Below are 17,847 nucleotides of genomic sequence, written 5' to 3'. Positions count from 1 at the left end.
ATGGACAGCTTTAAATGCAATCAAAACCAATCTGTTTTCCATCAGAAGATTAAGGCAAAGTGATAGAGTAATGTAAGTATGATTCTTGTTCTGAGAAGAACTGAATACAAGTTTTTTTGTCTATCTGGACCATGAGTCAGTCATGGGCATGTTCTGAAGAGCCCTCCAGAGCATTAATGCTGAGAGCCTTCATTAGTGCTTTGGTAAATAATACCTCTGGAAAAACATCAGTATTAGATTTAGCAACAGCACATGGTTGTGCTTCTCTCAGCTGAAGTGGCAGAACCAGAAGTGGTGCAGCCATCTGACTGTGACCAACCTTTCTATAGTCATTGCAGAGGCACTTGTGATGTCTATAAATGTGATTACTGCCATACACTTGAGTTTAATGTGTTCTTTTAAAACAGCCACTGTCCTTCATGGCATTTAACTGCTGAATGTTACTATAGTCCTCAATGCATATGTTTTGGAACATCTTTTATCTTGTCTTCATAAATCATGGTGGGCAAGAAAGCAGAGTGAAAACACCCAAGATTGAAGATATATTTGGTTTTCGAAACAGCAATTAAAATTGGAGTCACAATGGATAAGCTGTAAAAGCAGTGTGCTGGAATCTGTGCAATCTGCTGCTGTTCCCTCCGTAAGATTCACTGGCAGGCACTGTTCCAGCTGCAGTTTTTGAATTGACTGACATCACTAGAAGAAAAATCAAAACCATGTACCTCCCTGGATGGCAGATTAGATTTTCAAATATCTGTTTCAGCCAAATGTATACATTGAGAACATGCTGTCTTGGAATTGCTGGAATGAGAAATGCACACTTCTAAAAGTCTTCTGCAGTGACTATTGTCTTTGCCTTGTCTTAAGCATCTGTCATAACTTTTTTTTTTCCAAGTCTCATTGGGTTATTTAATAACAAAAATCAGTGAAATTTTGCAGGGTGCAGGTTGTGTGGCAGCACTAGTGAGGAATAGAATCTGACCTATAAATACAAGAAGTGCAGTGTATTGTCTAACATGTCATTGTAGGAATGAATATTGATATATCATCTCTGTGTCTAGAATTGGTCAGATGGTTGGGGAAATAAATGTGGCCTGGGAGTTCTGGTTGTGGAATGTTTTTCAGTGGAAAATGGAAAACAAAATATTTTGTTCAATAGCATAAATATTTAGATTTGAAGAAATCATGCTGCTGTTTCATTAAAATTGCTGTCTGCAACTCATTTTACTTGTTAGGCCTAATTATCTTGTCAGTCTAAGATGCACCTCAATTTCTCCTTCTACTGAAGAGAGATGATACTAGAAGAGTAGCCTGGGTACATATCATATGATGTCATAACTCAACCCATAACAATGTGAGGCCACTTGAGGCAATAGAGCTGTAGTCAAATGAGAGGATGCAGTAATGCTTCTGGGTGGAAATGTTTTTGTTTGCAGCTGAAATATTTGCTATTTGTAAATGTTACCTTTTTTTTTCTTTTTCTTTTGAGAGCTGTTTCTTTTCACAGTATTTGGATTAGGAAATAAATAAATCCAAACATCTGAAACATTTTGATGCAGCAGTCACTGTGCCTCACTTGGTTTACATGTTATGTGAAAACTTATGAGTATGGGAAAATGTAAATGTTGCTGAAAGAAGAATGAAGCTGTGGACTTCTGCCACAACAGCTGCTTGTGTGCATGTTCTGCCCCACAGCAAATGTAAACCCCTACTTTAAATTACTGCATTTCCATGGGATTTCAGGTGGCTATGGAAGAGCATCTAGAATGGTATTTTTTAGCAGCTGTAGGAGTAAGGTGAATTTTGTAATAGGCTTGACAGTTTTGATACATAGAGCATATTGAAATCTTATCCTGCACAAGTGAAAACGGTCTTGCTTCCTATAAGCTATGAAATTTGTGATAATGTCAAATTATCCATTGTATTCCCCTCCTTTGAATACTTTTGTTTCCATAGGTTATGACACATCTACGCGTGATATATGAACGCATGAACCAGTCTCTCTCCTTCCTCTACAATGTGCCTGCTGTGGCAGAGGAGATCCAGGATGAAGTTGGTATGCAAACTACTAATGTAGAAAAAGACATTTATTTCTGTGATGAGAAATTACCACCAAAAGCAAAAATATATCATCTCACTTTTCCTATTGATATACTACCTCAGCTGAAAAATAGAAGAGTAAACCTGGCAGCATTCTTAAATTTTGAATTAAATTATAATGAACCCTTGAAAGACAAATCCTGTATAACCCATGCAGTGGCATCATCATGCTGCTGTAAATGTCTTCCCTGAAATATGTTAATTGACATTTGGAGCCTTCCATGCTATAGGGATGCAGCAATTGACAATGAGATTTAGGCAAACCCTGTCCTTTGGATATTTAGTTTACCTGGTAAGTATTTACATGATATAGTCCATTTGGAAATCCCACAGCTAAAAAATTGGTTGCAGAACCAAGCATCTGAGGGTATCAACTTGGCAGTATCCTAGTGGTCATGCATTTTAGTTCTTCGTTAGTTATCAAATTGATATCTCTGCTCCTCCCATTTTTTCCAGCATACAAGCTGGACTGTGTATGAATCCAGTAGCAGACCTTTGTTTGCCTCTTCCCTCAGAGCTGTAATGGTAGATAGCTGTGAGGGAGAATGGCCTTTCCTTCCATCCAGATTCCTGCCCTTGGCTGTGGCATTGCTGCAGCACAGAGATCTCCAGTACAGCGCTCACATTTTGCCATTTGCTGCTATTGCAGCAAGGCAACTGCACTCAGTTTTGGACATCACGTTGCTAATGTTTGTCTTTAAGAAAAATAACACAAGGTTACATGTAAAGGTCAGAGATGGGACAGTCATTTTTGCACAAGTTGTGGCAGTAAGTGGCAGTTAGTATACTAATTTCACTAGTAAACAGGTTTAGCTGAATAAATAAGTCATTGATTTCTTCAAAACACGAGGGAGGGAGTTGTGCCACTGCAGTAAGGATTAGGATGCATTTAAGACACGGGGAGGGATGGACAAGGAGTAGTGGTGGATTTATTTGCCCAAAGTATGAATTATGATGGAGATATGCTTCTGCTTGAGAGGGCTGGAGATGAGATCAAGAAATAGTGGAAGGGACTGGGAGGCAGCCAAAAGGTAACTGGTTAGTAATTGTCCTTAACTGTGTTTATATGCTCCACAATTATAAGGCACAATCAACAGTCTCAGTCTGTGGATGTAGAGTCATTCAGGGAGGAACAACATCTTATTGATAATTTGAAAGCATGTCATTTCTGCAGAAAGAAGATGTCAGTACTGTGAGGTCTTTGAGATGCTCACTTAGTTTACTTTTTGCACTGCTATCATTCCCTTGGGGTTTTTGCTTCAAATTTCAATTTCTTCTATTCTTGGTAATGTTAATGCTTGTTACTGAGGACATTCTTGTAAATTTTGTTCTCCTTTCTGTGTACTGAAGTGGAACAAGAATTCCAGAATCTTTGAAGTGGCATGAGACCAAAAGTCTAGTAACTGCTGAGTGGTTTACAAGAATCTGACTCCTAATCTCAAATGTAATACTAATTTTTAGAAGCAAAAAGGAGCCTAAAATTACTAAGGTATAATTTCTTAATAAGTTGAGAGCAGCTAAGAAATCACAAAGAAAATGTTTGTTACAGTCTCTTGAGCAGTTTTTCCTTATCTTGTTATTTTTTTTATTTTTGTGGTTTAGGCTGTGCTAAAAACTGTTCAATGCATTGCAAAGTTTAAAGCAATTAAAACGAAGTTCTCACAATTGGGAGTTACTGAGCAGCACAAATTAAAGTACTATCTTTTCTGGGTAAAATATCAGCTCTAGATAAAATAGTTTTCCATAATGCAATGTCTTTCAGTGCCAATGTTCTTCTTGTTGATAATATTGTCTGTATCCTTTGTTTTACATGTTGGTTTTAATGAAAGTTTGTAGAGTTCATTCCCATGTGTTCAAGAAGACAGTATCCTTCTAGCTTTGAGCCTTCTAGCTCTGATCAGCCTGTTTAAAATTCTCTTCTGAAATTACTGAATTTCTTAGTCTCTGTACTCTTCCTAAACCCATGGAAAAGGACATCTATTGCAGCTACAAAATCTGTGGAGAAGTAAACTTCTAATAAAACTTCACTTTGTAGCCTTCCCAAGAAGTATTACAACTCTCATTAAAAGGACAGATGTTTGATTAAATACGTTTTGTTGGAACCATTGACTTAGAAAGTCTGAGTCAGTAGAAAATTTGAAAAATAAACGAGGTAAGAACATCTCATACAGAGATTCTGACTAATAAATTACTTATAAGGAGACATGGTTGAAAACAGTTTTAGTTCATTTTCTTTCTTGATTATAGTTTTAGTTTCTAGTTCCACTCTGCTGTAGAGTTCTTCATGAAAAGTTTGTACTTTGAGGAATGGATAATCTTTGCTTTAGATAACAGAGCTCTGACAAGGGTAGTCTTTCCCTCAACCAATCAAGTAGCTCTATAAGCAGCAATACAGATGAAATCTAGTTTGCTATGAATTTGTCCCATGGGTGTAATTCTTCTTACATATAACGTGGTGCTGTTTTTCACTCTATTTTTCCTATTGCTAAAAAATATTATGACCTATTTTTGCACAGTTAATCAGATAAATCACAGTCTAGCTGTTGGACATTTGGAATCTCCTTAAAATGCAGACCATGTTTGGAAGTTTCTACCTTAAAAGGTAGGCTTACAGCCATTGTTATAATGTGCAAAATCCAAAATAAAAAATCCAGCTTCTAAGCTTAAAACAGGCTCTTATGCCTTTTAAGAGCAGCCTTTTCTTGTTATTTTTTTAAGTCCAGCAAAAGATGGTAGTAGGAATTTAGGGTAAAATTTAACAGAGTTTTAGTCCTTACCTGCAGGTGTCCATCACCAGCTGATGTCCACCAGCTTTAACAGTGGCTGTCATAGGAGCATATAGGTAGTTAGAAGACTCACAGCACTCCAGAGGGTAGAAAACAGCATTTAAATTGAGGGCTTTCATCCTAAGCTTTTGACCAATGTGTAATGTGCAAATGCCCCATAAGAGTTTCAGGCACTGTAATGTAGCAGCAAATTCCAGATGTGTGAGAAAGGATATTGCTGGCAGTCTCTTGTTCATGTTGGGGCAGAGGAAAAGGAGCCAGTCTGAGAGCTGCAGAAAGAGGTCACCTGAAAAAGCTTGGAAAGAATAAGCAGGTCATTTGGGTAGGAGAGGGCATTCTGGCTGCAAATGATTTCACAAGGGACAGTGATGCAAATGTGTTAAAAAAGAGGTCGCTCTTGGCAATTGATGTAGTTCTTGGTGATAAATGGAGTTTCTTATGAGCAGGAATATCCCCATGAATAGGAGAGTGACACAAAAAGAAATCTGAGCAGATTATTTGCCTGCCTAGATATTTGTACTCACCTTTTCTTTCTGATAAATCTCAAATACTATTTAACATGTATGGAAACCCAGAAAAAGCAATAGTAGGCTTTAAGCGAAATCAGCAGTTCCTTCGAGCACGTCCTGCTTTAAATCCTTATTTGATTAGATTGCTTATCTATCTATGTAAAAGGCAATTTATTGCAGAGAGTGGCACAGCAGGCACAGCTTCTGAATCAGAAACTACGTCAGAGCTTTGTGCATCAGTCATGTGGGTAGGCAGTGATCTGAATTTTTAATTCTGTGTTTGCTACTTGTTTCCAAATTGTTGTCCTCAGCTTCAACTTTTCTAGCCCACCACTGAGGAAGTATTAAGCACTGTAGTAATACCGTAGCAGTATTGTCCCTAAGATCAGAAGTATTCAGTTATGAGCAATAAGTAAAAGAATATTATTTCAACTGTCCCTTGACAAATCAAATCAAGCTATTGTTATTTTATTATTCTCTTCCACTCTGTCTGTCCTGTTGTTCTGCAGCATTTTCTGGATGCCACACACATATTACTTGTCTAGAAGAGAAGGCAAACCCAGGCTGACCCCAAATCAGTGCCTGCTTTTAGATATATATATATATAGTGTACTGTAGTCAGGTGCTATTTTAAACATTTGTGTGCTCCAACTTAGCATGACAAAATTTGAAACAAGAGACATTTGCCTCTTGACATTTGCCTTGCAAGTTCCTTTGAGTATTTTCGTAAGTGTTTTTAGAAGCAGCTGCAGACTCTGAAGACTTCCTTTCCTTTAACACTTCCTCTTTAATCATCAGGCCCAATACCTATCTGAGTGGAGGGCAAAGTTAGCACTACCTCAGCTTGTTCTGGTCTTTCAGCATTTATTAGAAAGATTTGTGATTCTTTGTTTCTAGTGTGTAATTTTGACCTGTAGTCAATCCACAGCCTTTCTGCATTTCTTGCCGTGAGTTGAATTAGGATGCTGTTTCCCATCATTCTGTGGTTTCCTTCTTAAGAGATTTAATGGTATTTGTTTCTTGCCACAGACTGACAGTTTAAAACCACAACCAAAGTGGTCTGGGGACTGATACTGCAAAACCAAAACATGCTCTTGGAGGCTTTGCAAAAGCAAATTCTGTGTCTTGTCTTGTTTGGTGCTATTACTTTTGTGATTGTTTTCTTCATCCTCTCCGTTAAAATACCATCCTCTCCCTTAAAACATTCCATGTTTTGAATATGTAATTAGTAATGTCTGTCAGACTGCAATGGGACTTCTCAGTGTATTTTTTTTTTCCTGTAACTCTTCCTTGTCGTTCTGTATTAAAATTTATCTGATGGGAAGAATTCCACCTTCAAAAATGTTAAAGATGTTGAAGCAATACTTAGGATTTCTGAACCTTTATTTGAAGTTGGGTTGTGCTATCAAGGTATCAGAATAATAAAGGGTGGTTGACTTACATTGACTGCGTCAAAAGCTTGTTTAAAGGTTTACAAAAGTATTGTAATGGGATCATGCAGAATGGTCTAATTCATATCAAGTAAGAACAGTAATTACATTGTAACTCAGTTTGAGCGTGCTAGACTAGAAAATTCTTGAAATTGCTTTTTGTTTGTTTGTAGAGGTGGCAGCTCTAGGTTGCTTAATAGGAACCAGTTCTAGTCTTCCTCTAAAAATAGAGCAAAAATACTGGTAGCATCTGATTGATGCTATAATGTCATGCATCAGAGTGCTTAAAATGCCTTAATTTTTTTTTTTTCTGTTAAAGTAAAACAGTGTTGTTGAGGCATGGGTAAATGAATTAGCACTCCACGATTTGTCTTCACTGAAACAGACCATGTTCAGTGAACTGGCATAGAGAAAAATAAAGAATAGTCACCAGTGGTGCTTGTCATCAGGGCAGTTGGGTTTTGCACTAGTTGCCAAATGTGCTTCATCCAGACAATGTAAATAGAGTGAGCGTTTGCAGTAGTTGCAAAAACCCATAGCTGGGGAAAGTTGGACAATTTCTGTTCAGTTTCATACTTACTGCCATTCTGGAGATCAGTGGAATTGTCATTTTTAAATTGCCCCAGGCTAGTACTGTGTAGGGGAGTGTTCAATATTGGATACAACAAAACATCATCCTTACCAGAGCAGAAATATTGAATTTCCACCTTCATCTCTTTAAAACCAGCACATTTTTCTGTGACAGCAAGTATTCCGTTGAGATTTGTTGATATCTACAATACAGAGAAACTTCTCAGCAAACTTTAAACAGTTTGTGGAAGTAGGACAGTAGTATGTAGGTGTTACCAAAGGTTCTGTAAAACCTGCCTTCTAGTTTTAAATAGCCTGTTTGATGTGTCTGGGCTGTATCATACAAGCCCATGTTCTGCTCTGTCTTTTGTGCCTATAAGTGCAATGCAACTGGAACAAGCAGTCAAAAGCAGCCTTTGGAGAGTGTGTATTTGCACAGGTATGCTGAAGTGATTTCCAGCACTAACTACGCCTGTGTTTTCTCCCCATAATTTGACATACTTATGTGTATCCAGTAACCTCAGCCTTTCAAAGAAAAATTTAAATTTTCTGTGAAGTGGTTATTTTTCTTTAATAATCTCCCTTGAAGGCCTGTAGCATTCAGTCAAAAAGATGATTTGTTAGGATTCTAGCAAAATATATATTGTTGCATCAGTGGTTAAAACTAGCAGAGTCCTTCCACAAAAGCAAATGAATTCTATGTTAAACTTTCCACAGCAACATTGAGATAGATTTTGTGTGCTTAAATATTGACATATGGCCCAAGTGGAGAGCAATTAAGACCTTTTCCACCCAATGACATTGGTTTTTAAAACAATTTTGACTAATTCTTATACATATATATATATATATATATATATATATATATATATATATATATATATACACACACACTCTGAAGCACTTTTTTCCCAAGTGTTGTTTTTTACTTTGATTATCACAAGCCTGTGACCTTTACTGGGCTATCCATTTTGCCACTTTGTTGTCTGTATAAAATATTCTTACAATTATTTAAATACCATAAATAATAAGATGCCATTTGTTGGAGCAGGGTGATGTATGACATTTGTGTAGGGAATCAGCCAATGTCACAGAAGCACAGAATGCTTGAGGTTGGGCAGAACCTCTGGAGGATGGAGGACATCTGCTTCATTCTCTCTGCTAAAGCAAGGCCACCCAGAGCCAGTTGCCAGTGTTTGGTCACCCTCACAGTGAAAAGGCATTTTTAAGAGACTCAGTGCTCTCTGCTAGTAAGATATGACCTTTGCATCAGTGTAGGAGAGAAGGAAAAAAATCCTGGAAATGAATCCAACATTTTCTTTCTCTAAGCATCTCTTATTTTTTGTCAAGATTATTTAACTGTCAAAGAAAATTAGGTGGAGAATTGTAGATGATTAAAATAGATATAAATGCACATCACTGACGCTGATGTTCTGAAGTGCTTTCATTAGCAATGTACTATATCCTCCCCATCTTTTTATAGCTAAATGGGCTATTGTGTGCTATCATGGGCACTAATGTTCTCCAGAAAAGACATGAATCCTGATTTTTGTGTGCACAAGCCCTCTTTCCATCTCATAAATATTGTGAACACGACTTCAGTCAGTAAAAGAGCCAGTTTCCTCCAGGGCGCACAGATACTGGTAAAAGGATAAATCACTTCAGGTGACTTTGGATTGAGGTGGCTTTTTCTTCAAGGAAAGATATGGGACTTCTTTTTTCCAGTTCAGAAATATAGTCAGAATAAAAAGTTAATAGAAGTGACTAAGTTTGTTAAGAGAATATTTTCCTTTGGTTTGAATAATGCTGTTCTGTTTCACTTGTACCTGTAAAAAATCTGGTCTCATGATCCACATGTTAGAACTGAAAACTGATAATAATCGTGGACCTGTAAATTATAAACAAAGTAATTTTAAATTTCCTGAGCATCTGCTATTTCAGTGAGTATTTAAATCTTTCACTCTAAATAATTCATCTATTTGCAGGAGAGCTTTAAAGGTGTTGCCTTGGCTTTTCTCAGGAGCTGATGGTGAGAGCACTCTGCCGTGCATTAATAGATCCTTCTTGACAACCTTGTTCTGTGACCTTTCCATTACTTTAGCCTGAAGTATTTTTTCATAGACACTTCTCTTTTAATAGAAAGTTGCCATCCCCACTACAGATCCAACAGGGAGTTCATGATCATGAACCACTCTGGGCTCACAGTGGCAACAGGTTGAGGCTGAGACAGTGTCCACTTAACAACTTCCTTTGATACCCCTCTGGAAGAATCTACAGTCACCTTGTGCACAATGGGAAAAAAAGCATTAGACTTTGAATAACTGTCCAGTTATTGGTTGTATTCTTTCCTATTTTTTCTTATTTTATTGGATACATGTGGATTTGATCAGGATTTTCTTCTTAATCACCAGTCATTTTCTGGTGTCATGAATATAGTAGACTGGGAAATTCTGTCTTGGAGAGCCTTGTTTCTCCAAGGAGTAGGGTTACAATTATATGAAAATGGTGAATTTAAAGAAGTGCGTATATTATTTTAAATCAGTATACTGGATATATTTGATTTTAAAAAGCATTATAGGTCAGGATTACAGATTTGCTCATAAACATCTAGTTGATTTCAAGTTCTTTTGTGTCTTCAGTGAAAAGTCTAAAGCCCAGCACTCAGTTTTGAGATGATGCAGGTAAAGGATGTGGTGATACCAACATGTTCTCTTTAAAGCCTGAACCAACATGCTCTTTTTAAAGACTTTTTTTTAAGTCTGCTTTTAGTCTTATGAAGCAGAATGGCTTCTCAGCCTTTCTCATTAGTATTTCCTGATAATTGCTTCTAGTGTTATGCTTTAAGGAGCTCATATGTTCGTTCATCATGTGCCAAATTAAAGATGTCTTTTTTTTTTTTTTTTTTTTTTTTTTTTTTTTTTTTTTGAGTAGATAAGCAAAATCTGAAAATGTCTTCCAGTTGTCCGGCTTTCAGATATGATCTGAGAGCAGGTGACTTTCCAAAGGCATAGTTCCAGTCAGAGGGGAGGCTCTGACTTTGTACAATGTTGTCTGCTTACAGAAATCTTATTATACTGAGCTATTGGGGATTTTTTTAAAACACTGAATATATGTGTAATTTTTTTCATAAATATGCCATCCTAAATCAAGTTCATTATGTCAATGTCCACGAGTACTGAAGCAGCCCAGAATTGTGGGATCACAAATACTCCAGCATCTTCTGCTTCATTTGTGCTGTTGAATGATGGATTTTCTTTTCCCAGTTAACATGTTTTGGAAACACAGTTGTGTCATTCTGTGTGATTCACTCTAAGATCAGATTCCTTGTAGGAGGTCTTGGACTGTGAAAGAAACAAAGGAATCATCCTAACTCTTACCTGCTGGCAAATTGCAAGTCTCCATTGAGAACCAGTTACAGACTGGTTATATTAGCACTAGGTAATATAGTTTTATATAAAATATATTACAGAGCTAATGTGTCAGTCTCTGGAATTGTTATCCAAAGGGATTTAAACACTAAAGTCTGAACTGCATCATTGTGGGCAGGTATCCTGAGGGGGATGGCAAAATAAGTCTCTAATGCCAATGGTATACTAAATTTTGTTTTGAAGTATAGCTTTGTTTTGAAGCTGAACTTTCCAGAAGTGCAGAGGGAAAAGTCACAGCTGTTTATTATGGTCAAGAGTATCTGTGGTGTTCTTCTTTGGCAAGTTGTTACTGTTGGGATAAAAAAGGAAAAAGTTACAGAGGATATGTGACTTTACAGAATGGCTGGGTTGATGGAAATGTTGCAGTAATGTTCTGTCAGTTCCCATGCACATGGGATTACAAATGATCTTTCATCAATGCAGCTTTCTCCTGCCTGTGATTCTCATATACCCAACTTCACTGAAAAATTAATTTTTCTGAATAGTGGTGCCTGGGCAGGGTTCCAGTTCTTGCTCTGTTCTGCTTTCTCCTTTTAAATCATGTGTATGAAAAACAGCATAAAAGGTATCAGAACTGGCCATATCCCACTCCATAGATATATTTGGTAAATTTAATAAATGCATCTCTTTAGATTACTCTGGCAACCCAGGATATATCTGGCCTGTCAAACACTAAAACTGCAGTTAATAAATAGGCAAAATATTTATTATCTGGAGCAAGCACTGCACAATTGAGTTCTGTAAATTTGGATTTAAATTAAAAAATATTCTCTTTTGACCAAGGGTCTCACCTGCTGATGCCTATTTCGGGCTTACCTAGAAACAGAGGCCAGACAAAGTTAAAAGGATAAAAGCAGATATATTTAATGAAGGGCCTTCATTAAGGACAGACAAAGCCTCCCCAGGGTGCTACACCCAAAATGGGTGATGGTCACGAGTTTTTCAGACAGATATAAGTGCTCTATTAGCATGTCAGGTGTTAATCCTCCAATTGCAGTTTCAGGTAATGAAGTCACATTCCCCCAGTTTGCTCCCCTCTCCCCCAGTTCAGTTTTATTTATACTTCTTGGGGCCTGAGGAAGATGGTGTCCTTGAATCTCAGACCCAGAAGGATTGCTTTGTCTGACCAAATGAGAGTTACCTAACACTCTATATGGAGTTCAGAGTTATGCACTAGTGCAGTACAGGATATGAAAAATACAAAAGCTAAAATCTTAAAACATCAGTGCAACAAGTTAATGTTCAGATTCTTATATTTTTTATGGATTATTGAGTGCTTCCAAGATGACAAAAATTGTTGTGGTATTCACAATCTGACCTTGAGAAGTGATTGTAGAAAATTTGGTAACTGACTTGTTTCAGGTGTCAGAAAGTGGTAGTTTTAGGTCCTACTGTAGTTTTAAATTGTATGGTGTATTGTAAGTTTGGCAAGTAAATATAATTCTTTTTATCAGTAAATAAGACTAAAAAATAATTGATAAATAAAGTAAATAATTATTTTCAGAAAATTAGGCAATAAAATTCTGTAGCAATATTTCATATAAATGTTTTTGCAGAGTAGTTTCACTTATAAGCCTTATCAGGACCTTAAGAGGGAAGAGTACTAGGCTTTTTCTACTTTACACAAGCCTGAGCAAGAATAATGATTGCTGATTCATCTGACTATATCAGTGACAATTGGTCAGGCTGTTTATTTGTTTTAATTTAGACTCTTCGGCCTATTTTAAAGCACTTAATGATATGTTAATTCTGAATTAAATGTGGAATTTAAATTTAACTTGGAGAGTTTGTCACAGTGCCTTCTGTGGATCAGGATGATGATATACAATATATGTTCTGGATTATGGTATAATTTCAATTCCATTTTTTCCCCAAGTATTTTTTAATATTATCTTGTCTACCTTCATATTGGATTGTTTCCATGTCTTACTTGGAGAGGACCTGTCTAATTTAACCAAATTGAATGAGGAGGTGGTGAGAGGAAGGGAAAGAGACAACAGAAATTGCCAAAAAGGCATGTTGTGAACGGGAAGAGCAGGGTCTTTCATTTCTGTTGAATAACTCCAGAGATGACACAAGCTTCAATACTCTCTGCTTTGAAGTGAGGAGGAAATGCAGTTATTAATCAGATGACTGGCTGTTAAATACAAAAAAAATATTAATGTGCACTTAGCTACAGCCATATGTTGAGATTTAATTTTAATTAATAGATAGTTTGTGTAGTTGTCAGATAATTATGGGTCTGTAGTAATTAAAGTTTCTGTCACTGAAGACAAGGATTGTTATATCAGGCTTCCAGGAAAATTAGACAAAATTTCAGACCATGAGTTTCATAGCAGGCTGATTAAGTGGTGTGAAAATTGTCATGAACCTTTGCTCAGAGTGCTCAGTAATTGCTTACAAAACTAAATTTGCAGTGAAGTCCATCCCTGAGGAAAAGACACTGAGGACATTTTGAAATCAATCATTACTTGGTGATAAGTTTATATCCTGAACTGGATTACCCAAGCTTTAAAGACTCTTCTGTACCAGAAAATCTGTGATTTACCTGCACAAGGACAATGTCTCTGTATATCAGTTAAACATCTTTGGGAGTTTTAATGATAAAGACAACATGTCTGCAAGGTAGATTTAACTGAAACATTATTCCATGTGCCAGCTGACAGGAGGAAACTCACTTGGGTTGTTTTTATGATGTGATTCAGGAAACAGCAAAATCTACATGTACTGAAATAGAAGGAGCAAGAAATGGGAAAGAAATGGAAGTGCTAAAGTTGTGATTTTAAAAAAAATGTAGTTGAAGCATGTTCTTTTTAGCATGGTTCTAATTATTGCAGCTATTCTCAAGTTCAAATGTGTAGTTTTTCTAAAGTTAGGTTTTCTTAGCCATCAAGGTATTGTCTAAGGCTATGGGATTCTTATTCTCTTATTAACTTCTAGAAAAAATATTTTAGGTCAACTGTATCATGATACCTTAATTGTTCAAAAAAGGGAAAACTTTTCAACTTATTGATCAAGGTTTTCATACACATAGGAAATTTCTGAAAAGTGGAGGGGTTTGGCTGCTATTTGCTCTTACCTAATGATGGTGTCTCTGAGGGACAGAAAATAGGAACTATGAAATGCTTTACCCATGGTTTTTGCTCTTTCTGTCTCCCTTTAGCCATGAGGGAGAGACACATTGCACTGAAAGAGTTTCCAGACAAAGAGACCTGTGGCATAATTTCACAGGCTGTCAAGGAGGTGAGAAGAAAACTTAGATCTGATGGTGTGGTCACATTTCTCTGTCAGTATGGATCTGAGCACTGAAGGTTGGGCTCATTTCCAGCATTTCACAGGAGCGATCTACCATATCACTCCTCTTTCATCATCCTCAAAGCATGCAGGCAACAAAGGCACTTCTCCACCCTCCAGCAGGCACTTTCAGTAACATTCTCATCAGTCTCTCTACATTACATTTGATTTGTGCTACACAAATGAATTAATTCGGCTCTGAATAGCACAGAATTGTGTTTTGTAGCTGGATAATGTTATAATTATGACTCATGGCAGTATGCAGCATCATGATCATACAGTGTTTGATTCAGCAAAACATCTAAAAATAACAAAATACTTGAAATTCAGTGGAGCTTCACTCTTTGTGGTAAGGCACAGGAGCTCTTGTTTTCATATTTACCAATTTGGAAGAGTTTTGATTCATGCAGCTGACAAGATACAGACACTCAAAGTTAGCTCAAACCTGACTGCATTACATCAGTGCAGCTGTTTTAAAAAATAACATTAAATTAGCCCATGAAGTAAGCATACAATTGAAAGCTGCAGCTAAGCATGTTACCTCTTGCTACATGTGCTGTAATAAATTATTGTGTTGGTGTTCTTAGTGAGTCCTAATTGTGACATGCAACATGTGCATGATTTAAATTGCCTTCAGACTGGATTAAGGCAGTTATGTGTGCCAGTGCAAATGAAGCTGTTGCTGTGACTCAATTGCTCTGTAATTTCTGCTGTTAAAAAGAACAGGGAGGTTGCTGACACTTTTTAGTTTTCTCATTTTGAAAGCACATGATCAAAAGCAAGTAACTTTGGGAAAAACAGGTGTTCAGTTCAGACTGAATGGTCACTGATGCTGAGTGAGGCAATAAGACTCTGCATTTGTGCAAGTTTATCTGAGCTGATTCCAAGCCCATCTCTGTTGGATCAAATATATGTTCTACCATGTAAATTGCATTTTATAAAGGAAGTTAGATGTTGGTCAAAACTATGGCATATTATTTGGTGGTATTTTAACTAGTCCTAATTAGAGGTGTTTTGGTGCACTTCATTTCTAATCTGGTTGAAGAAGTTGTTTCTTAGAACTCCACAATTACAATTGCCAATTTTAAGGCTGTTTTTCAACTAAATTCAATCATTTTTGCACATAAGAGTGATTCAGAGCTTTTCATCTAGTAGGTGGGCTCCTTGAAAACACAACAAATGTTAAAATTATTTTTGGAAATCTTAAACAAACTATGAACTAAGTAAAAATTATGGTTTGAAAGAAAGCTAATGGGTTGTTGGCACTCCAGGACAGCAAGAGAAGCTGTTCCATATTAAATTCTTGTCATTATAACTGTGCCAGTTAAGGGCTGGGAAGTAAGTCCCAGAGTTCAACATTGGACACAGTGTTGTGTGACAGTAAAATTAGATAAGGTTTTAACATGACATGGGTTTACCCCTCAGAGACTCCATCAACTTTGTTGGGATTTGTCATGATATCTTTTCTAGCACAAAGATTTGCAAATAGAACTGTGGTCTTGGGGCATTGTAGACAAATAACTTCTAACAATGCAGTATCTACCAGAAGATTTTGTAGTAAATTTTATTTCTTTTCTTCAGCTCTTTCTTTGCTTTTGGCTCCGTTTGCCTCTTTGTGAGATAAGAGAAGTCTTGAAAGTAATTTGGATTGGTATTACACTTTTATCCAGTTCCCCAGACATATTTCAATTCAATTTTTCTAGATGCTGTTGTTGAGGACTATTGACCCATGAGGAGGCCTGCAGTGAGTCCAAGAATTAGTGAAACTTGCTTAGGCGCTGTGAGAAGTCCAAGAAGCATCTTATTAAAATACTAGAAGTGAGCCTGTCTTTCATCCTGAGAATGAAAAAGTTTAGGTGCCTGAAGGAGAATTTTGAGTGTCTGGAGGAGAAGCAGCAATTGTGTGCCCTCACACCAAATTCAGAGTTAGTGGGAGGTCTGAGGTCCCAACTGAGTGTGGTCTCTTCCTAAGGTCATGGTTGCTTTTGAGCGAGCACATGGTCTCAGAGGGACAGAAAGACTTTATTTTATTTTTCTCTTTATTTTTCTCAATGGCAAGGCTTAGCAGAATGCTACAAGGAGATAATAACCCTAGCAAAAAACATTTATTATAGGAAGATTCTCAGAGTGTTTTTGTCCTGTTGGTTTGATGTGAGATGAAATTTTGAAGAGCAACCTAGGATCTCTCTATTTTCAGCACCTAATGATAAAATATTCATAGTACAAATAAATCCCCTGAAACAGTCTAGAATGCACATCCTAGCCTCTAGCTGTGTCTGTACTCCTGCTTATTTAGGGATTTGTCTCTTGCACGGTGGGGGAGTTGAGCTGGCAGCTGCAGATGGAGGAAATACTGTGTCGATGAATAGGTGTATGGCTTTCCATTAGTGTAACTGATGGTTCAAGTAGCCGTCGATACTTGGAACAAAATCAGCCCTGAAAAATTGATCTTGGGCTTTGCCAGTAGTATCAATAACTGGAAATCCTAAGGCAAACTTTTTTTAGCAGTTTAACGATTGAAGCAATTGTTTGCGAATCATTTACTCAATGCAGACACAGCTGCCTCAGTGTGATGGATTCCAGCAGTTTCTATGCCAGGCACTTCCAATTTCTCAATGTCATTCAGTGTCTGATTCATCCTGTCAGATGGGCTTGACTCATGTAGCCATTGTTTCCCGTTTTGTAAAATGAATGTGATCATAATCTGCTGGTTGTAGTATCTATCTGCCTCACTTGAGCTATTGTGCAGGTCAGTTCCTTTACATGCTGTCTGCCACAGCTGGGTGGAAAACAATGGAGCTGGCAACGATGTGCTCCCACTTGGGTAGCCTTGAGAGACACTTTGTGTGTGATCACTCCCAGCCCTCAGAAATTTGGCTATAATGATGTATCATGATGGGAGTTTGGAACCCCTCTCTGTCAGCCTGGCAGGCACAGCCATGCCTGCACCGTGGCCTCTCCCGAGTTCTGTACCAGTTCTGGTGCTGCTCCTGCAATGCCAGAACTCAGGTGCTTCCTTCCCCTCTGTGCACCATTTGTCCCTTTCCAAGGGCAGGAGCTGTCTGCAGGTGACACTGAGTATGTCAGCAGCAGAGTATGGACAGGAGTTGTACAGGATAGGCACTGTTCAGGGCAAAGGAGTGGCTGGGGCACAGCTCCACCAGCCACAGCTCCACCATCCCCTGCCACTGCTGCCTGAGCTCCAGGTCTCTGCAGTTGCCCCACACCATCCTCTGGGGATGGGGAGAACAGCGGGAACAAGACCATTCCAAAACCATTCCAGTGCCCAGGTTTTGAAAGGTGTGTGGTCACAAAGATGCTCAGTACTGTAACACTCTCTTGTGTGGTCCATGATGATAATGTGGTCCATGGTAGTAGTGTTCTCAGCTGCTGTCATCTGTGGCACCCTGCAAGGTACATGGACACCTCCCTCAGGCCACTAAAATCCAGCTCTTTTTTGTAAAGTCTTTTCATCCTCATCTAATGAAAACTAACATGTCATGTGATAATGTCTGCTCAGAATATCAAGGTTCTTCACCTGTCTCTTCTGATGAAAGGAGGTGGTTTAATTTAAAAAAGGAGGCAGTCTAAGTGCAGTTTGGAGACAAAATCGGATTTAACTTCAATGCTGAAGATTTAGTAGGTGTCATAAAATAGTACTGGTTTCAGTAAAATGAATATGAAAAGAAAAACAATTCAGTGTAATTGACATAGGCTTTCTATACTGTCC

At 37.7% G+C, this 17,847-nt stretch overlaps 1 protein-coding gene across 4 annotated transcripts in view; it reads left to right on the top strand.

Annotated features, from left to right (window-relative positions):
* APP (amyloid beta precursor protein) overlaps positions 1-17,847 on the top strand; it is a 198,231-nt gene that overhangs the window by 153,065 nt on the left and 27,319 nt on the right. For all 4 annotated transcript variants that reach the window (XM_059873139.1, XM_059873131.1, XM_059873121.1 and 1 more), the window contains one exon: positions 1,957-2,056. In XM_059873139.1, coding sequence (XP_059729122.1) covers positions 1,957-2,056 — 100 coding nt within the window. The remainder of the gene's footprint in view (positions 1-1,956; positions 2,057-17,847) is intronic.

This window comes from Haemorhous mexicanus, chromosome 2, assembly GCF_027477595.1.
Source record: "Haemorhous mexicanus isolate bHaeMex1 chromosome 2, bHaeMex1.pri, whole genome shotgun sequence".
Lineage (NCBI taxonomy): Eukaryota > Metazoa > Chordata > Aves > Passeriformes > Fringillidae > Haemorhous > Haemorhous mexicanus.
This window is presented reverse-complemented; position numbering and strand designations above follow the sequence as displayed.